General features: G+C 39.3%; 1 protein-coding gene across 1 annotated transcript in view; it reads right to left on the bottom strand.

Moving 5' to 3' along the window:
- Positions 1 to 1,847: 1,847 nt before the first annotated feature.
- Positions 1,848 to 23,526, bottom strand: part of LOC140246714 (uncharacterized) — a 93,583-nt gene continuing 71,904 nt past the window's right edge. Inside the window, exons 7-9 of the mRNA XM_072326053.1 lie at positions 7,913 to 8,098; positions 4,298 to 4,483; positions 1,848 to 1,961 (exon numbers count right to left, since the gene is read on the bottom strand). Of these exons, the coding sequence (XP_072182154.1) occupies positions 1,848 to 1,961; positions 4,298 to 4,483; positions 7,913 to 8,098 (486 nt within the window). The remainder of the gene's footprint in view (positions 1,962 to 4,297; positions 4,484 to 7,912; positions 8,099 to 23,526) is intronic.

Genomic DNA, 23,526 nt, shown 5'->3' on the forward strand with positions numbered 1-23,526 from the left:
GGAACGAATGTGCCCCCTGAAGGTTAAGAAATAATTAATTGATCAATTAATTAAAGAAAAAAATTAAACAATAAGGCACTTTTCTTGTCTAAAACTTGTTAATAATATAACTGAAAATTGCAAAATTTTCGCCCCTTCTGGACGGGGCGCTTAAAATTAATGTATTTCAATTTTAATTTCATTTTCATTCCAACGCTGACGGTGTCGTGTTTGATGTTCTTAACTTTCATTTGTCGCTGGAGCAAATGTCGCCGGAGCATTTGTCTTCGGAGCAAATGTCGGAGGAGCAAATGTCGTACCTGTCTGTACCTTCAGACCTTTGCATCAAATGTCCTCCGAACAATTGTCATCGGAGCAAATGTCGCCGGAACAAACGTCGTTGGAACAAATGCCGCCGGAACATTTGTCGTAGGAGCAAATGTCGGAAGAGCAAAGGTCGTACCTATGAGTATCTTCAGACCTTTGCATCATATGACGTCGGAGCAAATGTCGTAGGAGCAATTGTCGCCGAAGCAAATGTCGTACCTGTGTGTACTTTCAGACCTTTGCATCATATGACGTCGGAGCAAAATTATGTCGTAGGAGCAAATATCGCCGGGGCAAATGTCACTGGAACAATTGTCGCACCTTAGGAGCATTTTTTTTGTCGTAGGAGCAGATGTCGCCGGAGCATTTGTCGTAGGAGCAAACGTCGCCGGAGCAAATGTCGCTGGAGCAAATATCGCCGGAGCATTTGTCGGCGGAGCAAATGTCGTGGAGCATTTGCTGCATTATTCGAAGCGATTGTCGTCGGAGCATAATGTCGCCGGAGCAAATGTCATGGAACCGAAAATTGTCCTGGTGGTATTTATCCGGGGACGGGGGATGTTGTCGGGGGAGGGGGTGTAGTTAATGCCCTATCGGGAATAGCCCTGGAGGTAAGTTGTTCGGGGCTAGCCCTGCGATTGCCCTGGAGGGTAACTGCGCTGGGAAAGTGGAAGATTGCAGTGGTAATTCCCCAGGGTATTTATCGGGTAGTAGTTGTTATACCAGGGGTACTAATGCGGGAAGTAGTTATCCCGATTTGTCGGTGTTAGACACTGTGTTGTCACGGAAACAGTATTTTCAGAAAAAAAAAATACCAGTGTTTTGCTCCATTGGTCAGGTTTATGCATTGAGATTTTGGTGAGGACAATCATTTCTATATAAACTGAGCATATCTTTGATCATCGTAGGGCAATGTGTTGCCGTTGGGTGGTACTATTATGACATTTTTTTTTTTTCTGAAAGAACATAAATCCAATTACCAGTTTTGCTGGATGAGCTAACACCATCGGGTCAGGGTGGGGCATAGGAAATATTCAGTGATTGTTTCAGTTGTATTTGTCTTTGAATTCACTGCTTTTTTGTTGTTTCTGTTGTTGTGATGATGTTTTATTTGATAGTGCTATCTGGGGGGTAGTCATCTGTGGGATGACTACCCACCAGACTACCTCCCGAGTGAAAGATGGATTTGTGAAGCGCTGTGATACATTTGTACTATTTGTAAGAGCGCTATAGAAATACTATATTGTATTGTATTGTATTGGGATAGTTATCCAGGAGTAATTATCCCGGGGGTAATTATCCGGGGGTAGTTATCCCGGGGTAGTTATCCAGATCCAGGGGGTAGTAATTATGGGGTAATTATCAAGGGGGTAGCTGTCCGGGGGTAGTTATCTGGGGGTAGTTATCCGGGGGTAGTTATCCAGGGGGTAGCCGTCCGGGTGGTAGTTATCAAGCGAGTAGATATCCGCGGGGTAGTTATCCTAATCCAAGAGGTAGATATCCGTGGGGTAGTTATCTGGGGGTAGTTATCCTAGGGGTAGTTATCCAAGGGTATGCATCCTGGGGGTGGTTATCCATGGGGTAGTTGTCCTAAAGGGGGAATCGCCCAGAAGGGTGATTGCACAAGGAGGGTAGTTGCTCAGGGGGTAGTTGTCCTATGGGGTAATGGAGGGTATTTGCCCTATGGGGGTTAGTTGTCCGGCGGGTAGTTGCCCTAGGGGGGAATTGTCCTAAGGGATAATTATCCAAGTGGCAGTTATCCGGAGGGTAGTTTTCCAGGGGGTAGTGTTCCTAGACCCCAAATGTCTAAAAACAACTTGTCACCTTGATTTCTTGTCCTAAACAAATTCCAACCACTCGTTGACTTGTCGTGTTTTGACAACTCGGCATTTTGTCTTCTCGTCCAAAACAAGTCGACTTGTCGAGTTTCAACAACTCGTTATCATGTCTTCTTGTCCAAAACAAGTCGACTTGCCGAGTTTGAACAACTTGTCATTTGACGTCTTGTCCCAAGCAAGTCGACATTTCGAGTTTCAACAACTCGTTATCATGTCTTCTTTTCCCAAACAAGTCGACTTGCCGAGTTTCAACAACTCATTTTCATGTTTTGTTTTTTTTTTTGTCCAAAACGAGTCGACTTGCTGAGTTCCAACAACTCGTTATCATGTCTTTGTGTCCCAAACAAGTCGACTTGCCGAGTTTCAATAACTTGTCATCTTGACTTCTTGTCCCAAACGAGTCGACTTGCCGAGTTTTAATAACTTGTCATCTTGACTTCTTGTCCCAAACAAGTCGACTTGCCGAGTTTCAACAACGTGTCATCTTGCCTTCTTGTCCAACGCAAGTCGACTTTCCGAGTTTCAACAAGTCGTTATCATGCCTTCTTGTCCCAAACGAGTCGACTTGCCGAGTTTCAACAACTTGTCATCTTGACTTCTTGTCCCAAACGAGTCGACTTTGTCGAGTTTCAACAATTTGTCATCTTGACTTCTTGTCCAAAGCAAGTCGACTTTCCGAGTTTCAACAACTCGTTATCATGTCTTTTTGTCCAAAACGAGTCGATTTGCCGAGTTTCAACAACTTGTCATCTGGACTTCTTGTCCAAAGCAAGTCGACTTTCCCAGTTTCATCAACTCGTTATCATGTCTTTTCATCCCAAAAGAGGCGACTTGCCGAGTTTCAACAACTCGGTATCATGTCTTTTTGTCTCAAACGAGTCGACTTACCGAGTTTCAACAACTTGTCATCTTATTTTCTTATTCCAAGCAAGTCGAGAGGCCGAGTTCCAACAACCCGTCATCTTGTATTTTTGTCCAAAGCAACTCGACTTGCCGAGTTTCGACAACTCATCATCTCGTCTGCTCGTCCAATACAAATCGACTCAACAACTCGGCTTCTTGTCTTCTTGACCTAAACAAGTCGACTTGCCGAGTTGCAATAACTCGGCTTCTCGGTATTTAACCTGTCTTCTCGTCTTCTTATCTCGTCATCTGGTTGGCACTTTTAAGCTTCCGTACCTTCGAGGTCAAAAACTGGGAACTGCACAAGCGTCACGGATTGTCGCCACGAGCCGGGGGCGACAATGCGTGTAGGGTCGACAATCCGTGTCGCAACAACGCTCCAGCAAAGTTCTGGCGGTGTGACCAAGCCTTTAGTTGGCTGTTGTGTTATTAATATTGATGTTATTGTGGAGGTAACGGGGAACTTCAAGTAATGCTTGTATCTACAGCTACTGGTTCATATTTTGAGTATGACAATGCAGCGACTGTAAATTATTTATTTTCCATAGACGGCAATGCTAAATACGAAGGGTGCAGTCACGCAGAGTACGAGCCGAAGGTGGCTTTGTCGAGTGGTAACAGTTACCACACTTGATGTGCTTGCTTATAATTGCTGTGCAACAACCTGCGTGGTTTAGTGCAAACCCAGTATGAAACACTGCTTGGTAGTCAATCAACTCATAAAATGTAAGCTACAGAAATGAGGAACGGAATCGCGAGAAACTTATTTGACGATTTAGCGATCAGTTTGGATGGGCGTGAGCGTTTGGGCGGAATATGCGAAGTTGACACGCCGCTGTACAGAGTCGGACGTGCGAACGTGGCACATAAAGAGTTAATCAAATAAGGTTGTAGTTTACATGGCAAGCATATGGGAGTGATTTTGACAGGTGAGGACAGAGAGAGAGAGAGAGAGAAATAAAACAGACTGTCAGTGATATTTCTCTATGAGAAAATGTTTTCTTCGGTCTCCGGCTCTGAACACTTTTCATTTACGATGGGTTTGATAGGGTTAAGATAAAGGTTATGGTTACGGTGGGCAATTAAAAACTTTATAACAAGAGGAAATAAGTTTTATTGTTAGTGTCTTTAGCGGCATTTGCCAGTCCATTCATCAACTGAAAGAAACATAAAATACAACATCATTCAGAAACACTTAACTTTAGCGACTGAAAGATATGAACATCATACATAATTCAGAGTGATTATACCTGAGAAAAAGACTGTAAGGCGATGGCTTTTGAGAGGAAATCACCGTCCAGGTATACTTTACAGGTCAGACTGAAGCTTGAGAGTCTTGGCATAGTGCAAACCCATTGGGCCAAGTCACCCGCCTTCGAAGATTGATGTTGAGAACCGCCATCCAATCTGCATAGAGTCAACTTTAGATCTTGGATCTGGAGAAAGGGGAACACAAATCCAAATATGGGGTAAACAAATTTCAATCGTAGTTAATTTGTAAATCAACAATAAATAATGTAAATAATAGAAAATCTTTACACGAAAAAGAATGTTGATTTTGAAGCATAGTATCACGATAAGCCTCGTAATGTGTTCGCAAATTATTCAGTTATTTCACGATCTCCTGTTACTTTTCTGTTTCAATTTCAATTCAATACTTTATTTAATTGTTTTACTTCTTTTCGGAAACTCCCGTACACGAGTGCGGTTCAAGAAAAATCTTGTGTTCTAAGCAATTACACGTTTTAAATCACTCAAATAAACTCTGGCGAAGGCCTATTGATATGAAAAATCCTAGTACATTTGTTTTTGTTCATATTTTGGGAGCGTACAAGATGTAAGAAACAAAAATGAATGTAGAAACAGTGTTATGAGCAATTCAAGTTTTAATGGTGCAGTATTTATGAAGAGCTGGACAAACATAATACATGCAAAGTACAGTGCAGAGTATTCAACATTAAATTCCGTACACCAAGTTCAAGCTGCAGGCGGGCACATAGACCAGACAGATACATAAACATGCTTACCAGAGTGGTAGATTGCGTAGTAAATAAAAAGTGAGGAACGATGATAAACGACTAAATGAGTTCAACGAATAATGCTAATGAAAAAGTTTCTGCTGTAAAGATCAACAATATAAAGAAAAAAGAGTCTATCTAACAACAACAAAAACATATTGCAGTTGTGGAGCAAAATCTCAGTTTTTAAGCCAATAGTAAAGTAAACCGCACGAATTTGCCATCAGATTACGCCCTTAACCGCCCGAAACCTTCAGTCCCATTTTTTTTTTTATACTTTTATGCTTAACTATTAGAAGAGTTTGTTCGCAAAAACCGATAAGTTCATATTTTCCAACTGGAGATATTTGCGATTAAAGGTCAAGAAAAATAAATAGAATAATAAGAAGATTTTTTCTTCTTTTGACCATAACTTCAAAACTGTACCTTAATATGTAGTGACCAATATATAAATTAAAAGGTATTATATTGTACTTTATTACAGAGACCTTACTTCAAAATCTTCAAAAATGGACTTATCGGTTTTTGCCAACAAGCTCTTATTTGTTTATTGTTTTTATAATTAATACATCATTACGTAATTTTAACGAGGTCAAAGTTCATTGAAAGTATATTAGAATTACTTTGTAGTATCGCTGTACTTTCTGGAGAATAATAATCCATTATGTAAGGAATTGTCAGTTCTTAAAGAGCTAACAGGATACTGTACACAAAGTGTATCATAGTTATCATAATATTTGGGATAAAACTAACGAGAAGTAAACCTTTCAAAAAGAAAGGTGTAAGAATGTGAATAACACCATTCTTTTTCGATATGGTCACGAGGATAAATTTAGCAAGTTTCTCCATTGAAAGCATATAATTTACCAGTCTTTTCAAGCCGGCAGCTAAACGTGAGCAACAGCTCACTGAGATTACCATAATCATTATGATAATAATAATGAGCATAATAGTATCAATAATGATATAAAAAACAAGAATAAAACTTAAAAAGTCCTTTCGGGGAAACTAATCAAAGTATTTACACACATCAGTTGATCTCCGAAAGTCGGTGCATTTTTTTTTAACGAGATTTGTATTAACAAAAGATTAATATATCCTTCTTGTATTTCTCCATGCATGTATAAAAAAGCCCCCCCCCCAAAAAAAAAAAAAAAAGACAGAACAGGATGCTGATGAATGTCAGGGGATTGAATGTGAGTTGTCCTTTATTAAATCCAATATTAATGATTTTATTTCCATACAAAACAGCACAAAGTAACAATTGTACATAATGCGTACATGAGTGTATAATATTAAAAGGAACTTTGAATCACGTAAATAAAAAAAAATAACAACATGAATACAAGCATTATAACGATGTCAGATCTGGTTAGAATAAATAAACAAGTTAGCAAAATAATCTTATTTCATAACTCTACAAAGAAAATAAAGGAATTCACAAGAAAAGCAAAGCTCGTTCTCATATTAAAGCATCGACCAGGTTGGCTGTTGTCAATTTTGTTATTCATAGATGTTACTGTGATGGGAGGAGGAACTTCTTGTAATGTTGGTATCTACAGCCGCTCATTCATATTTTGAATATGACAATGTAGTGACTGTAAATCATTCATTTGCCATAGACGACAATGGTAAAATGAAGGTTGCAGTCACGCAGAGTAGGTGTGACTGGCATCAAACGTGCCGGTGGTGGCTCTGTCGTGTAGTAACAGTTATCACATTTGATGTGCTTGCTTATAATTGCTGTGCAACAACCTGCGTGGTTTAGTAAATCGATGTGGTCGTCACATGGATTTGACGGAGAAAGCACCAATCTTTAGCTTGAATTTGGAGAATACATAGATGTGATGCAGTTAAATTCTTCAGTCCTATCCTTACCGGTGTATTTAGCTTTAGAGTGTTCCTAAACCATATACCCATGCCTAGATGAAAGTGGTACCATTTCTTTTCTTTCTTTCTTTTTTGTCTGAAGACTATAACTCTCTGTCAACTCTTCATTTGGCATGTGGAAACCCCCTGTGTGCCACATTATTCTGAGACACCAACGTACTCATGCGTTCAGAAAACATGCTGTTTGTCAAATCTATATAACTTCTACAGATTTCTGTTGCTTTGTAGACAAAGCGAGCAGACGTGTAGAGAAAATTCCAGGCATTGCATTGATGTAAATTCTATGGCGAATCTATAATTGTTTTTCTTTCCAAATACCTACGAGTTACATTACTGAAAATGTGCGACTTTTGCACACAAAGCAATGACAGATACTTAGAATTTACATGCAAACCCAGTATGAAACACTGCTTGGTAGTCAATCAACTCATAAAATGTAAGCTACAGAAAAGAGGAACGGAATCGCGAGAAACTCCTTTGAACATTTACCGATCGGTTTGGGTTGGCGTGAGCGTTTGGGCGGAATATACAAAGTTGTCACTCCATCGACTGAGTCCGACGTGCGAACGTGGCACATAAAGAATTAAGAAAATAAGATTGTAGTTTACATGGCAAGCATGTGGGAGTGATTTTGACGGGAGAGGACAGGGAGAGAGAGAGAAAAAAAAAAAACCCAGACTGTCAGTGATATTTCTCTATGAGAAAATGTTTTCTTCGGTCACTGGCTCTGAACACTTTTCATTTACAATGGGTTAGGGTTAAGGTAAAGGTTATGGTTAGGGTGGGCAATTAAAAACTTAATAACAAGAGGAAATAAGTTTTATTGTTAGTGTATTTAGCAGCATTTGCCAGTCCATTCATCAGCTGAAAGAAACATAGAATACAACATTATTCATAAACACTTAACTTTAGCGACTGAAAGAAATGAAAATCATACATAATTCAGAGTGATTATACCTGAGAGGATGATTGTAAGGCGATGGCTTTTGAGAAGAAATCACCGTCTAGGTATAGGTTACAGGTCAGACTGAAGCTTGAGAGTCTTGGCATAGTGCACACCCATTGGGCCAAGTTACCCGCCTTCGAGGATTGATGTTGAGAACCGCCATCCAACCTGTCTAAAGTCACCTTTAGATCTTGAATCTGTAGAAAGGGGAACACAAATCCAAATATGGCGTAAACACAATTCAATCTTAGCAAATTCTTAAATCAACAATAAATCATGTAAATAATAGAAAATCTTTACACGAAATTCAATGTTGATTTTGAAGCCTAGTATCACGATAAGCCTCGTAATGTGTTCGCAAATTATTCAGTTATTTCATGATCTGTTACTTTTCTGTTTCAATTTCAATTCAATACTTTATTTAATTGTTTTACTTCTTTTCGGAAACTCCCGTACACTAGTGCGGTTCAAGAAAAATCTCGTGTTTTTAAGCAATAACACGTTCTAAATCACTCAAATAAAGTCTGCCGAAGGCCTATTGATATGAGAAATCATAGTACATTTTTTCATATTTTGGGAGCGTACAAGATGTCAGAAAAAAAAATGAATGTAGAAACAATGTTATGAGTAATTCAAGTTTTAATGGTGCAGTATTTATGAAGAGCTGGACAAACATAATACATGCAAAGTGCAGTGCAGAGTATTCAACATTAAATTCCGTACACCAAGTTCAAGCTGCAGGCGGGCACATAGACCAGACAGATACATAAACATGCTTACCCGAGTGGTAGATTGTGTAGTAAATAAAAAGTGAGGAACGGTGATAAACAACTAAAGGAGTTCAACAAATAATGCTAATTAAAAAGTTCTATTGTAAAGATGAGCATTATAAAGAAAAAGATTCTATCTAACAACAAAAAAATCATAATAAGGTTGTGGAGGAAAGTTTAATTTTTTAAGCCATTAGTTAAGTATAAATCGCATGAATTCGCCATCAGATTACGCCCTATACTGCCCGAAACCTCCAGTCTTATTTTTAATACTTCTATGCTTAACCATAATTGTGTTTATCGTTGTTATACATAAAACGTAATTACGTAATTTTAACGAGGTCAAAGTTCATTGAAAGTATATTAAAATTACTTTGTAGTATCGCTGTACACTCTGGAGAATGATAGTCCATTATGTAAGGAATTGTCAGTTCTTTAAGAGTTAAGAGGATACTGTACACGAAGTGTATCATAATTATCATAATATTTGGGATGAAACTAACGAGAAGTAAACCTTTCAAAAAGAAAGGTGTAAGAATGTGAATGACACCATTCTTTTTCGATATGGTCACGAGGATAAATTTGACAATTTTCTCCATTGAAAGCATATAATTTATTAGTCCTTTCAAAGCCGGCAGCTAAACGTGAGCAACAGATCACTGAGATTACCATAATCATTATGATAATAATAATGAGCATAATAGTATCAATAATAATATAAAAACAAGAATAAAATTTAAAAAGTCCTTTCGGGGTAACTAATCAAAGTATCTACACACATTCTCATCAGTCGATCTCCGAAAGTCGGTGCATTTTTTTTTTACGAGATTTGTTTTAACAAATTTATCCTTCTTGTATTTCTCCATGCTTGCATGAAAAAAAAAAAAAAAAAAAAACATTGCCAAGACTTAGGACAGAACAGGATGCTGATGTCAGGGGATAGAATGTGAGTTGTTCTTTATTGAATTCAATTTTAATGATTTTATTTCCATACAAAACAGTACAAAGTAACAATTGTACATAATACAGCCGCTCATTCATATTTTGAATATGACAATGTAGTGACTGTAAATTATTCATTTGTCATAGACGACAATGGTAAAACTAGAGGGGCCGTCAAAGGCGGCAGACCCACCCCTTAGAGGCGCTACAGAGTCGGGGTAAACATACTGTGCATTCGATCACCTACCAGAATTCGGTCACCTACCAGAATTTGGTCACTTACGCAGTAGGCCCTATCACTTATCACCAGCCATTGAGTTCTACAAAAGATCGTACACTGAAGTGTACGATCTTTGGTTCTAAATAAAGTCACGTCACACGGAAATCATATCATTTCACATACTGGAACACTCATTCACAACAGGAAAGTCCTTTGGTCTCCTCTAAAAATCCATCGAAAAACCCCAATTCTACCGTCAAAAGCGCAGAATCTGACCTTTTCCAAGCGAGCGCGAATTAAATCTTAAGAGTAGGGTCTACTGGTCGCCGAAAAAGCGCTAAAGTCGAGAAATAATTTCAAATGAAAACCGACTGCCATTGATATTTCTCTGTCATAAATTTTTTTTTTTTCGGTCTCTGGCTCAGAACACAGTTCATTTACGATGGGTCGAAGTATTGGCACTCACCTTGGTAGCACCATAATAACAGCTAAATATTTTGAAATCTTTAAAGCATATATGCACATAACTATTTTCTGTTGAAATTTGATCATAATCATGTGACCGTGCACCACAAAACGAACAGAAAGTCGCTCACACTGAATTTGTGTGAGGACTGAAAATGGTGAAATGTGTCAACCTAACCGATCTTGACTTTTTCATAATTTCTGAAAGAGCAAATCTTCTTCAACATTGTGCTAAAATTTGGAGTCATAAAACGTGCTGGAAAGGATGTTTTTAGCAGTTTATCTTGAACATTCTTGGTAGAATAGTGTGATTGGGCGTGTTTTTAGAGTCCCCTTTTCATTACTTAAAAACCTTGTACACACTCTTCACTTTCAAATCTAACAACTTTTGAAAAGATGATGCTACTGCTTTGAAAGTCGGCATCAATTGTGAACAGAATGCTTCAATAAGGCAGTCTTATTTACAGTTTAATTCCATAATCCCTTTATTGTTGTTACTCTGGTAGTTTACATCCTGTTTCGTTTTTTGTCCCATTCATTGCGCAGCCAGCACGGCTTGGTAAAGACTAACACACTGTAGTGCTTGAATAGACACTACACTTTGGAGCCTCTTTTCTTCGTTCACACTTTTCCTGGGTGTGTGTTTTCATTCCAATATTTAGATAGGTTAGAAGAGTCGATTTGATTTGAGTTATTCATTCTCAAGCTGAAAGTCTGCTCTCTCAGAATATGCTCTTTAGTAAAATTTTGTGTCTGGTGACTTTCTGTGTATTTTGTGATGCAGGGTCACATATACAGCTGAACTAGGTTCGTTTCATCGTCTCCATCAAGTCAATGTATCTTAACCCGTTCCTTAGGGTGGGATTTCACGGAGCACGCGAACGATTTGCGAAGGACGCGAATGGCAAAATCCAGCATTCGCATTTTGGTCTGCAAAAGATCGCCAAACAAACGTGAGGGTTCGGAAGCGTCGTCAATTGTTCGCGAATGTCGTTTTTACTTCGGTGAGAATTTCAAAAAAGTTTGAAATTTTCTGCGAACCTTTTCCGCACACTCGGTCGTGATTTGCTCGTGAATTGTTCTCGAAAGTGTCTTTAAAGCATCGTCATATGTGTAAGACCTTCGCAAGACACGCGTGATGTTCGCAAAATGTTCGTGAAATCCCAAACAGACTCCGAAACTTTGGAGAATGTCTCGCGTATGTTACGCGAAATCTGCGAAGTTTTTCCGATCATTTTACGACGTCATCGCAAACTGTTCGCGTACCTTTTAAGACATTCTCGGAACGTTTAGCGCACGTTTGGGGGATGTATGACCTTTACGTTTTCTACAAATAAAATCGTAGCATATACCTAAACATCAAACAATTATTAACAACTATAGTAACAAAAGAAATTAAAGACTAGCAAAGAGAAAGAAATGTTTGATATACAAAAAAAAAATCGCAGAATACAGTTAAAATTAATCTAAAGTATGTAAAATTTCATTTGAAGTATAAAGATTATGTGTTGGAGGAACTGCAAAAAAAAAAAAAAAAATTCATAAAAAACTTATGCTTTACTAGTGGAGATACGTCCCAGAAAAAAGCAGATGTAGGCAAGCACACAATAGAAAAATGAGAGAAAAAGAAAGGAGAAATAGAGGAAATAAAAAAAAAATCAACTCAAGACAGCTTCCACCTCTCCTTGGGTACATTTTCTCCCATGATTATTGAAAATTTTTCGTTGTTCGCATTTCCGTCGCGTGTTCTTCGTGTGCGAATGTCGTGTGTATCATTGCTAAAGTGCAGCATGTTACGTACACGAAGAACACGCGACGGAAATGCGAACAACGAAAAATTTTCAATAATCATGGGAGAAAATGTACCAAAGGACAGGTGGAAGCTGTCTTGAGCATGGGCGTAAATCCCGGGGGGGGGGGGATGGGGGGGGGGGGGATATATCCCCACCTGAAATGGAGGAGGGGGGGGGATGGCCTGTACAATCATCCCCCCTGAATTTTGAAGGAAAAAAATGGAGGAAGCAGAAATGGGATTGTATCAATTTTGGCATATTACATGACGTTTGTACGCCGGCCTTCAGACATGTAACAGAGCTGAACAGTATTCTATCTTGTAGGAAAATGTATACATAATTTTCTCAAGCGCTCGCTCGCTTCGCTCGCTCGCGAAGAAAGTAACATCGACATACACTGTAAGGTATGGCTCAGGCGTTGACAACGCCAAATAGTATAGTCCTATGCTATGACGCGAGTAACTGGGGACCATCTGCAAGATATGTACGAAAACAAACAAACAAACAAACAAACAATAACAAAAACTATATTGCCATAATTGAACCCCCTCCATTTCCTGAATCATTCCTGAGAAACGACAGTGACTGGTGACTCAGTCAGGATACATCTATGAGCATACCCAGGGAAGATCAGGGGCGTCGAATCTATCTCGGGGGGGGGGGGGGGGGGCAAAGGGGCATTTGCCCCGCCCCTACGGAAGTGTTTAGGCAGACAAATCATTTATCCCCCAAGCAATTCCCGAGATGAGGACAAATCTCGAACTTTCTTAATGGAAAATTGTCCAAATATCGCCAGAACTACGCACCAGATCGTTGTATTGCAATCATAAACATGCAAAAGCTCCGCTATACAGGATCCCTTTCGACAGACTTTGTTCACTTTTGAGATTGACGTATATTTCCCTAATTTATCAAAGAGTGTGCAGCAGATCTTTCACTTAACAAAAGCACGCTCATATGCAGAGGCGTCGATGGGGGGGGGGGATGGTTCCCCCATAAAAGTGGGACAAACAAAAGCGAAAAATATAGCTACAAACGGCAGTGTTTGGAGTGTAAAATGTCAAAATTTTAAAGCTCGCTCGCTCCGCTCGCTCGCATTTAATCGCTATGCCATTCTCCTGATGCTGATGCCAGTGAATGGCAGCAGTTGCGCCCGGTGCCCCCCGGCCCCTTAATTTCCAAAGCGAAAAATATAGCTACAAACGGCAGTTTTCGGACTGTAAAATGTCAAAATTTTGAAGCTCGCTCGCTTCGCTCGCTCGCATTTAATCATTATGCCATTCTCCTGATGCTGCAGCTAGTAATTGCCAGCAGTTTTCGCCCGGTGCGCCCCTTTAATTTCCAAAGCGAAAAATATAGCTACAAAGGGCAGTTTTGGGACTGTAAAATGTCAAAATTTGAAGCTCGCTCGCTTCGCTCGCTCGCATTTAATAATTATACCATTCTCCTGATGTTACTGCTAGTAATTGCCAGTAGTTTTCGCCCGGTGCGCCTCCTTAATTTCCAAAGCGAAAAAATACAGCCACAAACGACAGTTTGGGGAACTGTAAAATGTCAAAATTTTCAAGCTCACTCGATTCGCTCGATCGCATTTAATCATTATGCCATTCTCCTGATTTTGCTGCCAGTAACTGTCGGCAATTTTCGCCCGGTGCGCCCCCCTTAATTTCCAAAGCGAAAAAATACAGCCACAAAGGACAGTTTTTGGGACTGTAAAATATCACAATTTTCAAGCTCACTCGCTTCGCTCGCTCGCATTTAATCGTTATGCCATTCTCCTGATGTTACTGCCAGTAATTGCCGACAGTTGCGCCCGCGGTGTGTCCCCCCCCCCCCTTGATTTCCAAAGCGAAAAAATACAACCACAAACGACAGTATGGGGACTGTAAAACGTCAAAATCTTCAAACTCGCTCGCTTTCATTTAATCGTTATGCCATTCTCCTGATGTTGCATGCTGCCAGTAATTGCCAGCAGTTGTGCCCGGTGCGCGCCCCCCCCCCCCCCTTAAAGGTAGGGGATACCTTTTCCAGACCTCCCAAAATGCAGCAAAACATTAAATATGAACCTCAGGGGACTTGTTTAGGCCACTGCTGAGAAATTTGGAAGTCAACAGTTATCTACAATTTGAATAATGCACAAAACTCAACTACTCAGTAGTTCTGTGTGTCAGCCACACTTAAGCCTTTTTGTTGCAGTCTTCTGTATTTTTTTTTAATCTATAAACACAAATCTAAAAGTATAAGAGCTGATGTAATAACATATAGAGTGTGTGGCAAGAATGTATATAGAAATGTTTGTAAGTTTTGATGAACTTTCTTCACAAAATGATGGACGCACATGCAGTGCATGGGTCTGCAAAGGTAGCCTAGTAATGAACTGGAATTTACGGTGAGCCCCGAAAAAAATTCAATTCAAAATCTAACGGTCAATAAAAATGTACTAAATGTTACCTTCCACTTTCAATGCCCATGGGAGTTTCTAAAATGATACTCTCTTCAACATACCACTGTATTCATACAACTCTTCATTTAAGGCATGCAAATGGGATTCCCTACCTTTAATTTCCAAAGCGAAAAATATAGCTACAAACGACAGTTTTGGGACTGTAAAAAGTCAAAATTTTCAAGCTCACTCGCTTCGCTCGCTCGTATTCAATCGTGATGTCATTCCCCTGATGTTGCTGCCAGTAACTGCCAGTAGTTGCACCCGGTGCGCCCCCCTTAATTTCCAAAGCGAAGAAATACAGCCAAAAGCGGCAGTTTTGGGACTGTAAAATGTCAAAATTTTCAAGCTCGCTCGCTTCACTCGCTCGCATTATGCCATTCTCCTGATGTTGCTGCCAGTAATTGCCAACAATTACACCCGGTGCGCCCCCCTTAATTTCCAAAGCAAAAAAATACAGCCACAAACGGGAGTTTTTGGACTGTAAAATGTCAAAATTTTCAAGCTCACTCGCTTCGCTCGCTCGCATTTAATCGCTATACCATTCTCCTGATGTTGCTGCCAGTGATTGACAACAGTTGCGCCCGGTGCGGCCCCCCTTGATTTCCAATTAAGCGAAGAAGTATAACTACAAACGGCAGTTTTTAGCATGTGAAAGCATTAGGGCCTGTGTCAAAATTTTCAAGCTCGCTCGCTCCGCTCGCATTTAATCGCTATGCCATTCTCCTGATGTTGCTGCCAGTGATTGACAGCAGTTGCGCACGGTGTGCCTCCCCCCCCCCTTAATTTCCAAAGCGAAGAATATAGCTACAAACGGCAGTTTTTGGACTGTAAAATGTCAAAATTTTAAATGTAAAAAGATTTCACCGTGGGAGGGAGAAACCCCCCTACCATACCCTCCCCCCCCCCCCTCGCTTGCTTCGCTCCCTCACGATCTCATAACCGCTCCCCCAACCCTGTCTACGCCGGTGATAGGCCCCTATTTAGTAGGCCTTCGCAGTGATGTCGCACAGGCGGAGCAAGAGCTGAAATACCACGATTTAGTCATTCAATAATATATTGTGAATATTTCATTTTCTATTGGTTTTTTTAAAGAAAAAACAAACAAAAATTTCACCAAAAGTGTGCACCAGATCGCTGAATTTCAGGTCTGAAAATGCAAAATCTTCCTCGTGTGGGAGAGGGACACCCCCCCATACACACCCTCCCCCCGTTAACCCGGTCGCTCCGCTCTCTCTCACAGATATTTCAAAAACAAAAAATGTCTTCATACTTTTAAGGTCTGATTTTCCGCCGCAAGTCATCTGACAAGCAAAAAAAAAAGCAACAACAAGAACAAAAAGTCTTCATATTTTGGCTGCCACTTTCCTCTCACTTTATATTTCATGCAAAAGAGTGGGACATCCGATCCCTGTAAAGTGTGCGTGTGGGGGGGGGGGGCACCAAGCTTCTTCCCCCCCCCCCCCCCTCAAGGTTGCGCCGGTCCGGTTATGGGCTTGTAATCGTGGTGATGGTGACCATCCCCCCCACTCCTCAGTACGGATTTACGCCGTTGGTCTTGAGTTGAATTTTTTTTTCTTTCCTCTATTTCTCCTTTCTTTTTCTCTCATTTCTCTATCGTGTGCTTGCCTACATTCTTTTTCTTAATACCTATCTCCACTATAGTAAGGAGCATTTGATTTTTTTTTTCAGTTCCTCCGACACATAATCTCTATAGTTCAAATGAAATTTTACATAGTTAAGATAAATTCTAAGTGTATTCTGCGATTTTTTTTTGTCTATCAAACATTTCTTTATCTTTGCTAGTCTTTAATTTCTTTTGTTACTATAGTTGTTAATAATTCTTTGATGTTTAGATGTATTCTACAATTTTTATCTGCAGAAAACGTATAAGTCATACATCCCCCAATCGTGCGCTAAACGTTCGCGAGAATGTCTCAAAAGGTACGTGAACCGTTTGCGATAATATAGGTTCGCAAAAAATTTCAAACTTTTTTGAAATTCTCGCCGAAGTAAAAACGACATTCGCGAACAACTGACGACGCTTCCGAACGCTCACGACCGTTTGGCGAACTTTTGCAGACTAAAATACGAATGCTGGATTTTGCCATTCGCGTCCTTCGCAAATCGTTCGCGTGCTCCGTGAAATCCCACCCTTACGGGAACCTGGTTTACCAGGTTCCCGTGGGAGCAACTGATATACGGGAACCTGATTTACCAGGTTCCCAAAATGAAGACAAGGGTGCCTGCTTCAGTGGCCTAAATTCCTGTTTCTTTGTGTCAAAATGCTCAGAAAAGTGGGTTTGATAAAAAGATCAGAGTTTATTCTGTCAGGTTTTGTTCTCCTGCTGTTTAAAAAAAGGGGGTTTTACAGTATTATGTACCTTTTCCTGATTAAGTTTTTTGCTTGTTCTGCTGTAAACTCGTACGAACATGCACATAATGATCAAGGCTGAGATCAGTTAGAAATGCGAGTTCGCTGACCCCAGTCACCTCATTCAGGTACCTGGTTTTGTGTAGAACAAAAGATTCTGAGAGCTCATCAGCGCACGCTCTATGCATACCCGATCGATATTTCCATTGTTCACGGGCACATGTAGTTGACCGTAGAAAGGGGGACACAATGAACCGCTTGACTGCCTTCACACAGCTGGATTACCAACCTGTGTGCCTCTCTGTCGACGGGCGAAAAGAATCTCGTTTGGGGGCATTAAAGGCACTCAGAGAATTGCGGAAGGAACGGGTGAACATCAAATAATATTAGAGAAAAAAATTAATCTGTCAAATACAAGTCCTCAAATAGTCCTGTTACGTAGACCGTATACATCACTGCGTCTATCTATTCGGGTGCTGTTCGTTATTAAAAAGTTTCGATTTTTCGAAGGTTCGTTATTCTGAAGGTTTGTTGATGCGAAACACACAAATTCCCTATACTTAGAGGTCCGTCAATCCGAAAATGGAAAAAAAAAACACACACGTGGCTTAGTTAATCCGAAACACACAAATTTTCTATACCTAGAGGTTCGTTAATCCGAAAATTAAAAAGGGTTCGTTAATCCGAACATTTGTGGCGTTATTCCAAATGTTCGTTATTCCAAAGATTTGTTAATCCGAAAATGAAATCCTCGGAATAACAAACTTTGGAAATCACGAATCTTCGGACTGAAGACCTTTCGGAATAACGAACCTTTGGAATAACGAGCTGTAACCATTTTTTTTCTCATCCTTTTGTGTCCGCTCTTCTGTATTCTTACGGATATATTATGTAATCAATACATTCTTTGCAATATATTCAATCCAGGTTGAATTTTATCATTACTCTTACATCGTGGAATCCACTTTGCTTGCTTGTGTCAACAATGGTTAGTGTTGTAGTCTCCTTTTTTTATCTTTCTCTTTTCCTTCGACATCCTTTTTCTTACGCCCAATTTGATATCATGTCATTTGGCAATCACTTCTTTGAAAATGGTTTATATCTGTTAGTAGTGTCATTAATCATTAGTGTTATCTTACACGTATCATCTGACGGTCCTGTATCGTACAAGACTTATTACAAGGCTTATTATGTGACCATGCATTGCAAAACAAACAAACTGACTTTGTGTGAGGAGGACTGAATATAGGTGAAATTGGTCAACCTAGCCAATCTTGACTTTTTCATATTTCCTGAAAGAGGTAGTATTCTTCTAGATAATGCTAAAGTGTGAGTTGATAAAACAAACAGAAAATGAGTTTTGGCAGTTTTTCCTGAACGCTCTTATTTGTAGAATATTGTGATAACGCGTGTCTTATCCGCACTCGTTATTGCTCTTCATTTCTTAAAAAAAAAGTATTTACTCTTTCAACTCCCATAAATCTAGGAATGATTTCGCCACTGCATCATGGACAAAATATGTTAATGAGGAATGATCGATTTCACCTTATTCGGATGACAATCCCCTCATTCTTGTTGCTTGCGTGGTGAGTCCATTTGGAATGAGGTCATTGAGTTCATAATTGAGTATTGTATATGTATGTATTTGTGTATATATCTATATGAAGAGTTTGTTTGCAAAAAAACGATAAGTCCATATTTAAAGATTTTGAGTCATATTCTCTGTCATAAAGTACAAAATAATACCTTTTGAATAATATGTTTGTCACTACATACAAAGGTATATTTTTGAAGTTATGGTCAAAAGAAGCACACATTTTCTTACTATTCTCTTTATTTTTCTTGACCTTTAATCGCAAATATCTCCATTGGGCAAATATGGACTTATCGGCTTTTGCAAACAAACTCTTCATATGTATATGGGTGAGAATTTTGAACGATGTACAATTGCCAATTTTCGCACCTTGTGACATTATTTCCCTTAGAACACGCCAAGATGATCTAAGAAACCAGAATTTTTCATGTCATCTCAAAGATTGGTAAATTTCCTTTCAGGAAATATATGGTTTGGTTGACTTTTGCCTGATATATTTCATTTGACCAGGACTTAGAGGGCAAAATTGCGGTAAAAACGCTATTTTCACAATATTTTTTGTTTTTCAAACTAATGATGTGCATTTTTAAGCGTACGTGGCAACTAATATCTGACCATGTTCTGGATCTGACATATCATGGGTATGAACTGCAAATTCATAAGAACTTTATGAGCACGTATAAAATCACAGAGAACAATTGAAATATCAAAGTCCTATACAGACGAACATCCGTGATGCTTTTATTTCTATCGCTGCTGCAAATTCCACTTTGTTGTCTCTACTGTAATGTATACGAAAATTTGCTGTTTCCACCTAATGAACATATCCTGCAAAAAAAAAAAAAAAAATTGTACGTCTGCTGGCTGTACATGGGACGTAATATTTTTTCATGCAAAATTATACTCAGTTTTCGTCACGGACGTGCTTCCGTTATTTTCTAATGAAGATCGTATCCCATTAACCGTTATTGGTGATATTGTTCTGAGTCGTAATCAACTAAGATCCAGCCACACGATAGTATGTTTGTTCTGAGTTTTATCCATCCTTTGTCAAATAGGAACCGAAATTGTGACCCACGACAACGGTTTCAGGCAAAAGTCGTGAATTTTGAAAATTCATTTTTTCACTGAATCACATTGCCCATTTCCTAAGCTTTGCATTGATATAAAACACTCGTATACTTCGGCACCATAAGTGGGCATAGGAAGAGAAATAAAATGCACTTGTTAGCCTTACAAAATTGCGAGAAAACAGGCTTTGAAGATTCACCTCTTTTTCAAAGACAATGTCCGAGCGGCGATGCGAGGGGAGAATCACCCATCCGTACGATGGTGCCAATCGATGTTAAGCTCCGCCTTTAGCAACCACATCGCCTTCTGATTGGCTCACTGAGAGAGTCAAATTTTGCGGCACCTTCCTCGGAGCTCAGCGTATGGAGCCGAAAAACAATGCGTTCCGCTCGGGTTTGTTTACAGTACGTCTTTCAAGATGGCGAATACGATAATTGCACGTATGGTGTACATGTACTCATGTGTATGGTGCACGCATTACGCAATGGCATCCACACGCCATGACCGTGTGCATGTAACAGGAGCGGTGGCGAATCCACACATTTACAAATCGCGTTTTCATTGTGGTTGATTTGTCTTTATCATTGGCGACCCTTTTGAAGGCAGAAAATTGCTAGTGCTGGCAAGGGTCACGCTTCCAGTTTGTTTTGCTTTTACAAGACATGCGTAATGCATGATGTTGCTTTGTTCGGTGGTGCTGATTAAATTAAAACAAACAAACAGACAAACACGACTCGTTAGTTTGGTGCGATCTTGACATGTAGTATTAAATATAATTAGTCACATGTGACCGCTCCTTTCCTCTCATCTACCTTCCATTGAGTCAGTCTGCTGTCATAATTTTTACTACATGTACAAGTAGACACATTTAAGAGTATCTAGTTTTCTTTTCACACGATTATGTCATGCTACATGATTTTTGTTTCACTTCCGTTGTCGAACATTGCGGTAGAATAGTTTGGATAGAAAGCCAAACGAAGAGCACGCACTACAGAGCGAGCGTATATAAACCACGATAGCAAGAACAATGCAGCGTGTAATCGTGCACGCGTGGACAAAGCATTCCCCCGAACGCTGCAACTGCAGGTGTCTCCGAAAGCCGACTTATGTAAATGAATGCGAAGCACCAGCCAATCGCATGCGAGACCCTGCGCCGTAGCAACACTGGGGATATTGGCGCGGCGTTCGAAAGAAGCTCGAAACTGACGAGTGCGATCCAACATAGAGTGCTTAAAATTCCATTTTCGATAGGAAAAACTTAGTCTTATGCTATGAAATTTAGTGTAGATGTAGAAAACATATCAAAGATTCGATTTCTGCAAAAAACCTAAATCGACAAAAATAATGGTCAAAATCTTTGTACCCCGCCTAGGAGGGAATTTGCTCTTGCGACTTTTGCCTGAAACCGATGTCGCGGGTCACAATTATATTTGTGACCGTGCACCTCAAAACGAACATAAAGTCGCACAAATGATTTTGCATGAGGACTGAAAATAAGTGAAATGGGTCAACCTAGCCAAACTTGACTTTTTCATATTTTCTAAAAGAGTGGGTCTTGTTTTACATTATGCTAAAATTTGGTATCATAAAAAGGGCAGGAAAGTTTATTTTTAAGCAGTTTATCTCGAACATTTTTGGTAGAATAGTGTGATTAGGTGTGTCTTTAGAATCCCTTTTTCATTTCTGAAAAACCTTGTCCACACTTCTCACTTTCAACTCTAATAACTTTTGAAACGATAGTGCTACTGCTTTGGAAGTTGGCATTGATTATGGACAGAATGTGTTAATGAGACATGCTTAATTTCAGTTTAATCTGATAATCCCTTATTTGTTCTTACTGTCGTGGTTTACTTGCTCTTTTGTGTCCCATTCATCGCACAGCCAGCACGGTTTGGTTAAGATTAAGCGCCTGAGTAGACACTGTACTTCAGAGCCTCTTTTCTCAGTTCACACTTTTCCTGAGTTTGTGCTTTCTTTCCAATATTAAGATAGGTTAGGAGAGTCCATTTGATTTGAGTTTTACATCATTTTAAAGCTTAAAGTCTGTTCTTTTAGAATATGGTCTTAACTAAAAATTCATGTCTGGCAACTTTTTGTTTGTTTTGAGGTGCAGGGTGACATTTTTAGACGAACCTCCGAGAAAAAAAAGAACGTCCGTGGTGATTAAAACGTTTTCGAGTGGGACACCATCTTGCTTTGATGACGAAGGTGCGTTTTACCTTTGGCTCTCTAGCCAAGGAGCTGCATGTTATTTTTGGAGAGGACTGAGGCTTGTCCGCAGTTTTTGGACCATGCAATTCACCGAAAACCAAGCAAATAATTAATATTTTCTCTGAAAATTCACCTCCTGATCCCCCTCTGAGCAATACATATGTTGTAATGATGTCAAATTTCTTATAATTTGCATTGACAATACCTTTTCAAATTTTTGAAAGAGGTAGGAAGGCTAGGTACTCTCTGTCGGTTAGTTATTCGTCCTGGAACATGACCCTATCGGTAGAGCGAACGTCCGTGACAATTCGAGCGAACGTCCGTGACGTATGCAATCCCTTCAATAGGGATAGCTTGTTCCGAAAGTGTCCTGTATTCTTTACAACTTTTAGCTTCAATAGCCACAAATAAAATTTTACAAAGTAAACAATGAGTTTAGGGCAATAGTTTCAGAATTTTTAAGGCGTTATGTGATCATGATGAACAAACAGTCGCAAATTTACTCACAATTTTACGCTTGTTTTCCCTCTAATTATACAAAAAACAGCTAAACATTGAAAACAAAGTTATAGGAAAATGGAATCTTCCGTAATCTGTAATTTCTGTGCATTTAACTCTTTATGTGCCATGGTGGAAACCCCCTGTGTGCCACGTTATTCTGAGACACGAAAGTAGTCATGCTTTGACAAAAAATTCTGTTTTTCCGATTTGTATAACTTCTACAAATTTCTGTTAAGGTGGGCATATAGGCAAAGTCAAAGAGGAATGCCAAGTTTCGTTACAATATAAACACTAAACAAAAAGTAAGTTCCCCCTAAAACAAACCTGTGTAATCTATGAATCGGGAACCTCTGAGGAGATTTGAATACAGGATCATGTAGCTGTATTTCTCGGGTACCTTTCATGTGAAATTCAGTGGATATCACTAGGTCACGCTTGAGTGAGCATGACTTAAAGTCAAAATGGTCACTTTTTGAAGTTCACAAGCCCAATTTTGCAACTTTGAATTGGTGATATCGGAACAAATTTCAATTTTCCAGGATAAAAAGGCATGCAACGTATAATTTATTTTCTTTTTCATCGTGTCATGTGACTTGTGCACAAAATTTCACGGTTGAGTGAACACGGGGTGAAAATTACCAAAATGGCCGGTTTGACATGTTTCTCGTGGTAATTTCTATCAATCGAGATTCAATTCATGTGTTGAACAGTTTTTACACACAATTCACGTAATTTCACGGTTGAATGAGCACATTAAAAACAAAGAAAATAACAATTTAAATTGTGCAGTAAGAATTGCGATAATTTTGCGCACTGAAATCAATTGTTGTAATGCTTTTTGTATTGTATTAAATACCACTGTGCATACAGTGATCACCTGACATTTTAGTCACGCTTCAATGAGCATGTGGGGCTGGAAAACCCTTTTTTACCCTATATAATAAAAAAAAAATATTCATTGTTTTTTATGTTTTGGTTGATATGTTGAGAAATTACTCTGATTTCAATGAAAAAAAAATAACATTTCGATAAAAAAATGACATTGTGGCATGCTTCAGTGAGCACATAAGATGAGCAAAGTGTGCAGGTCAAAACCATTTTCGTGGCTGAAATTTCCATAAGATTTACATTTGGTTGGTTTTGAAGACGTGTTCAGCGGTGTTAGTGGATAGAGCCTAAAAAGTGAGTGCAGATGCTCCCCAATCTGTGTTATATTGCCATAACGATCGCATAATAGTCAA

Source organism: Diadema setosum, chromosome 3 (genome assembly GCF_964275005.1).
Source record: "Diadema setosum chromosome 3, eeDiaSeto1, whole genome shotgun sequence".
In the NCBI taxonomy this organism is placed as follows: domain Eukaryota; kingdom Metazoa; phylum Echinodermata; class Echinoidea; order Diadematoida; family Diadematidae; genus Diadema; species Diadema setosum.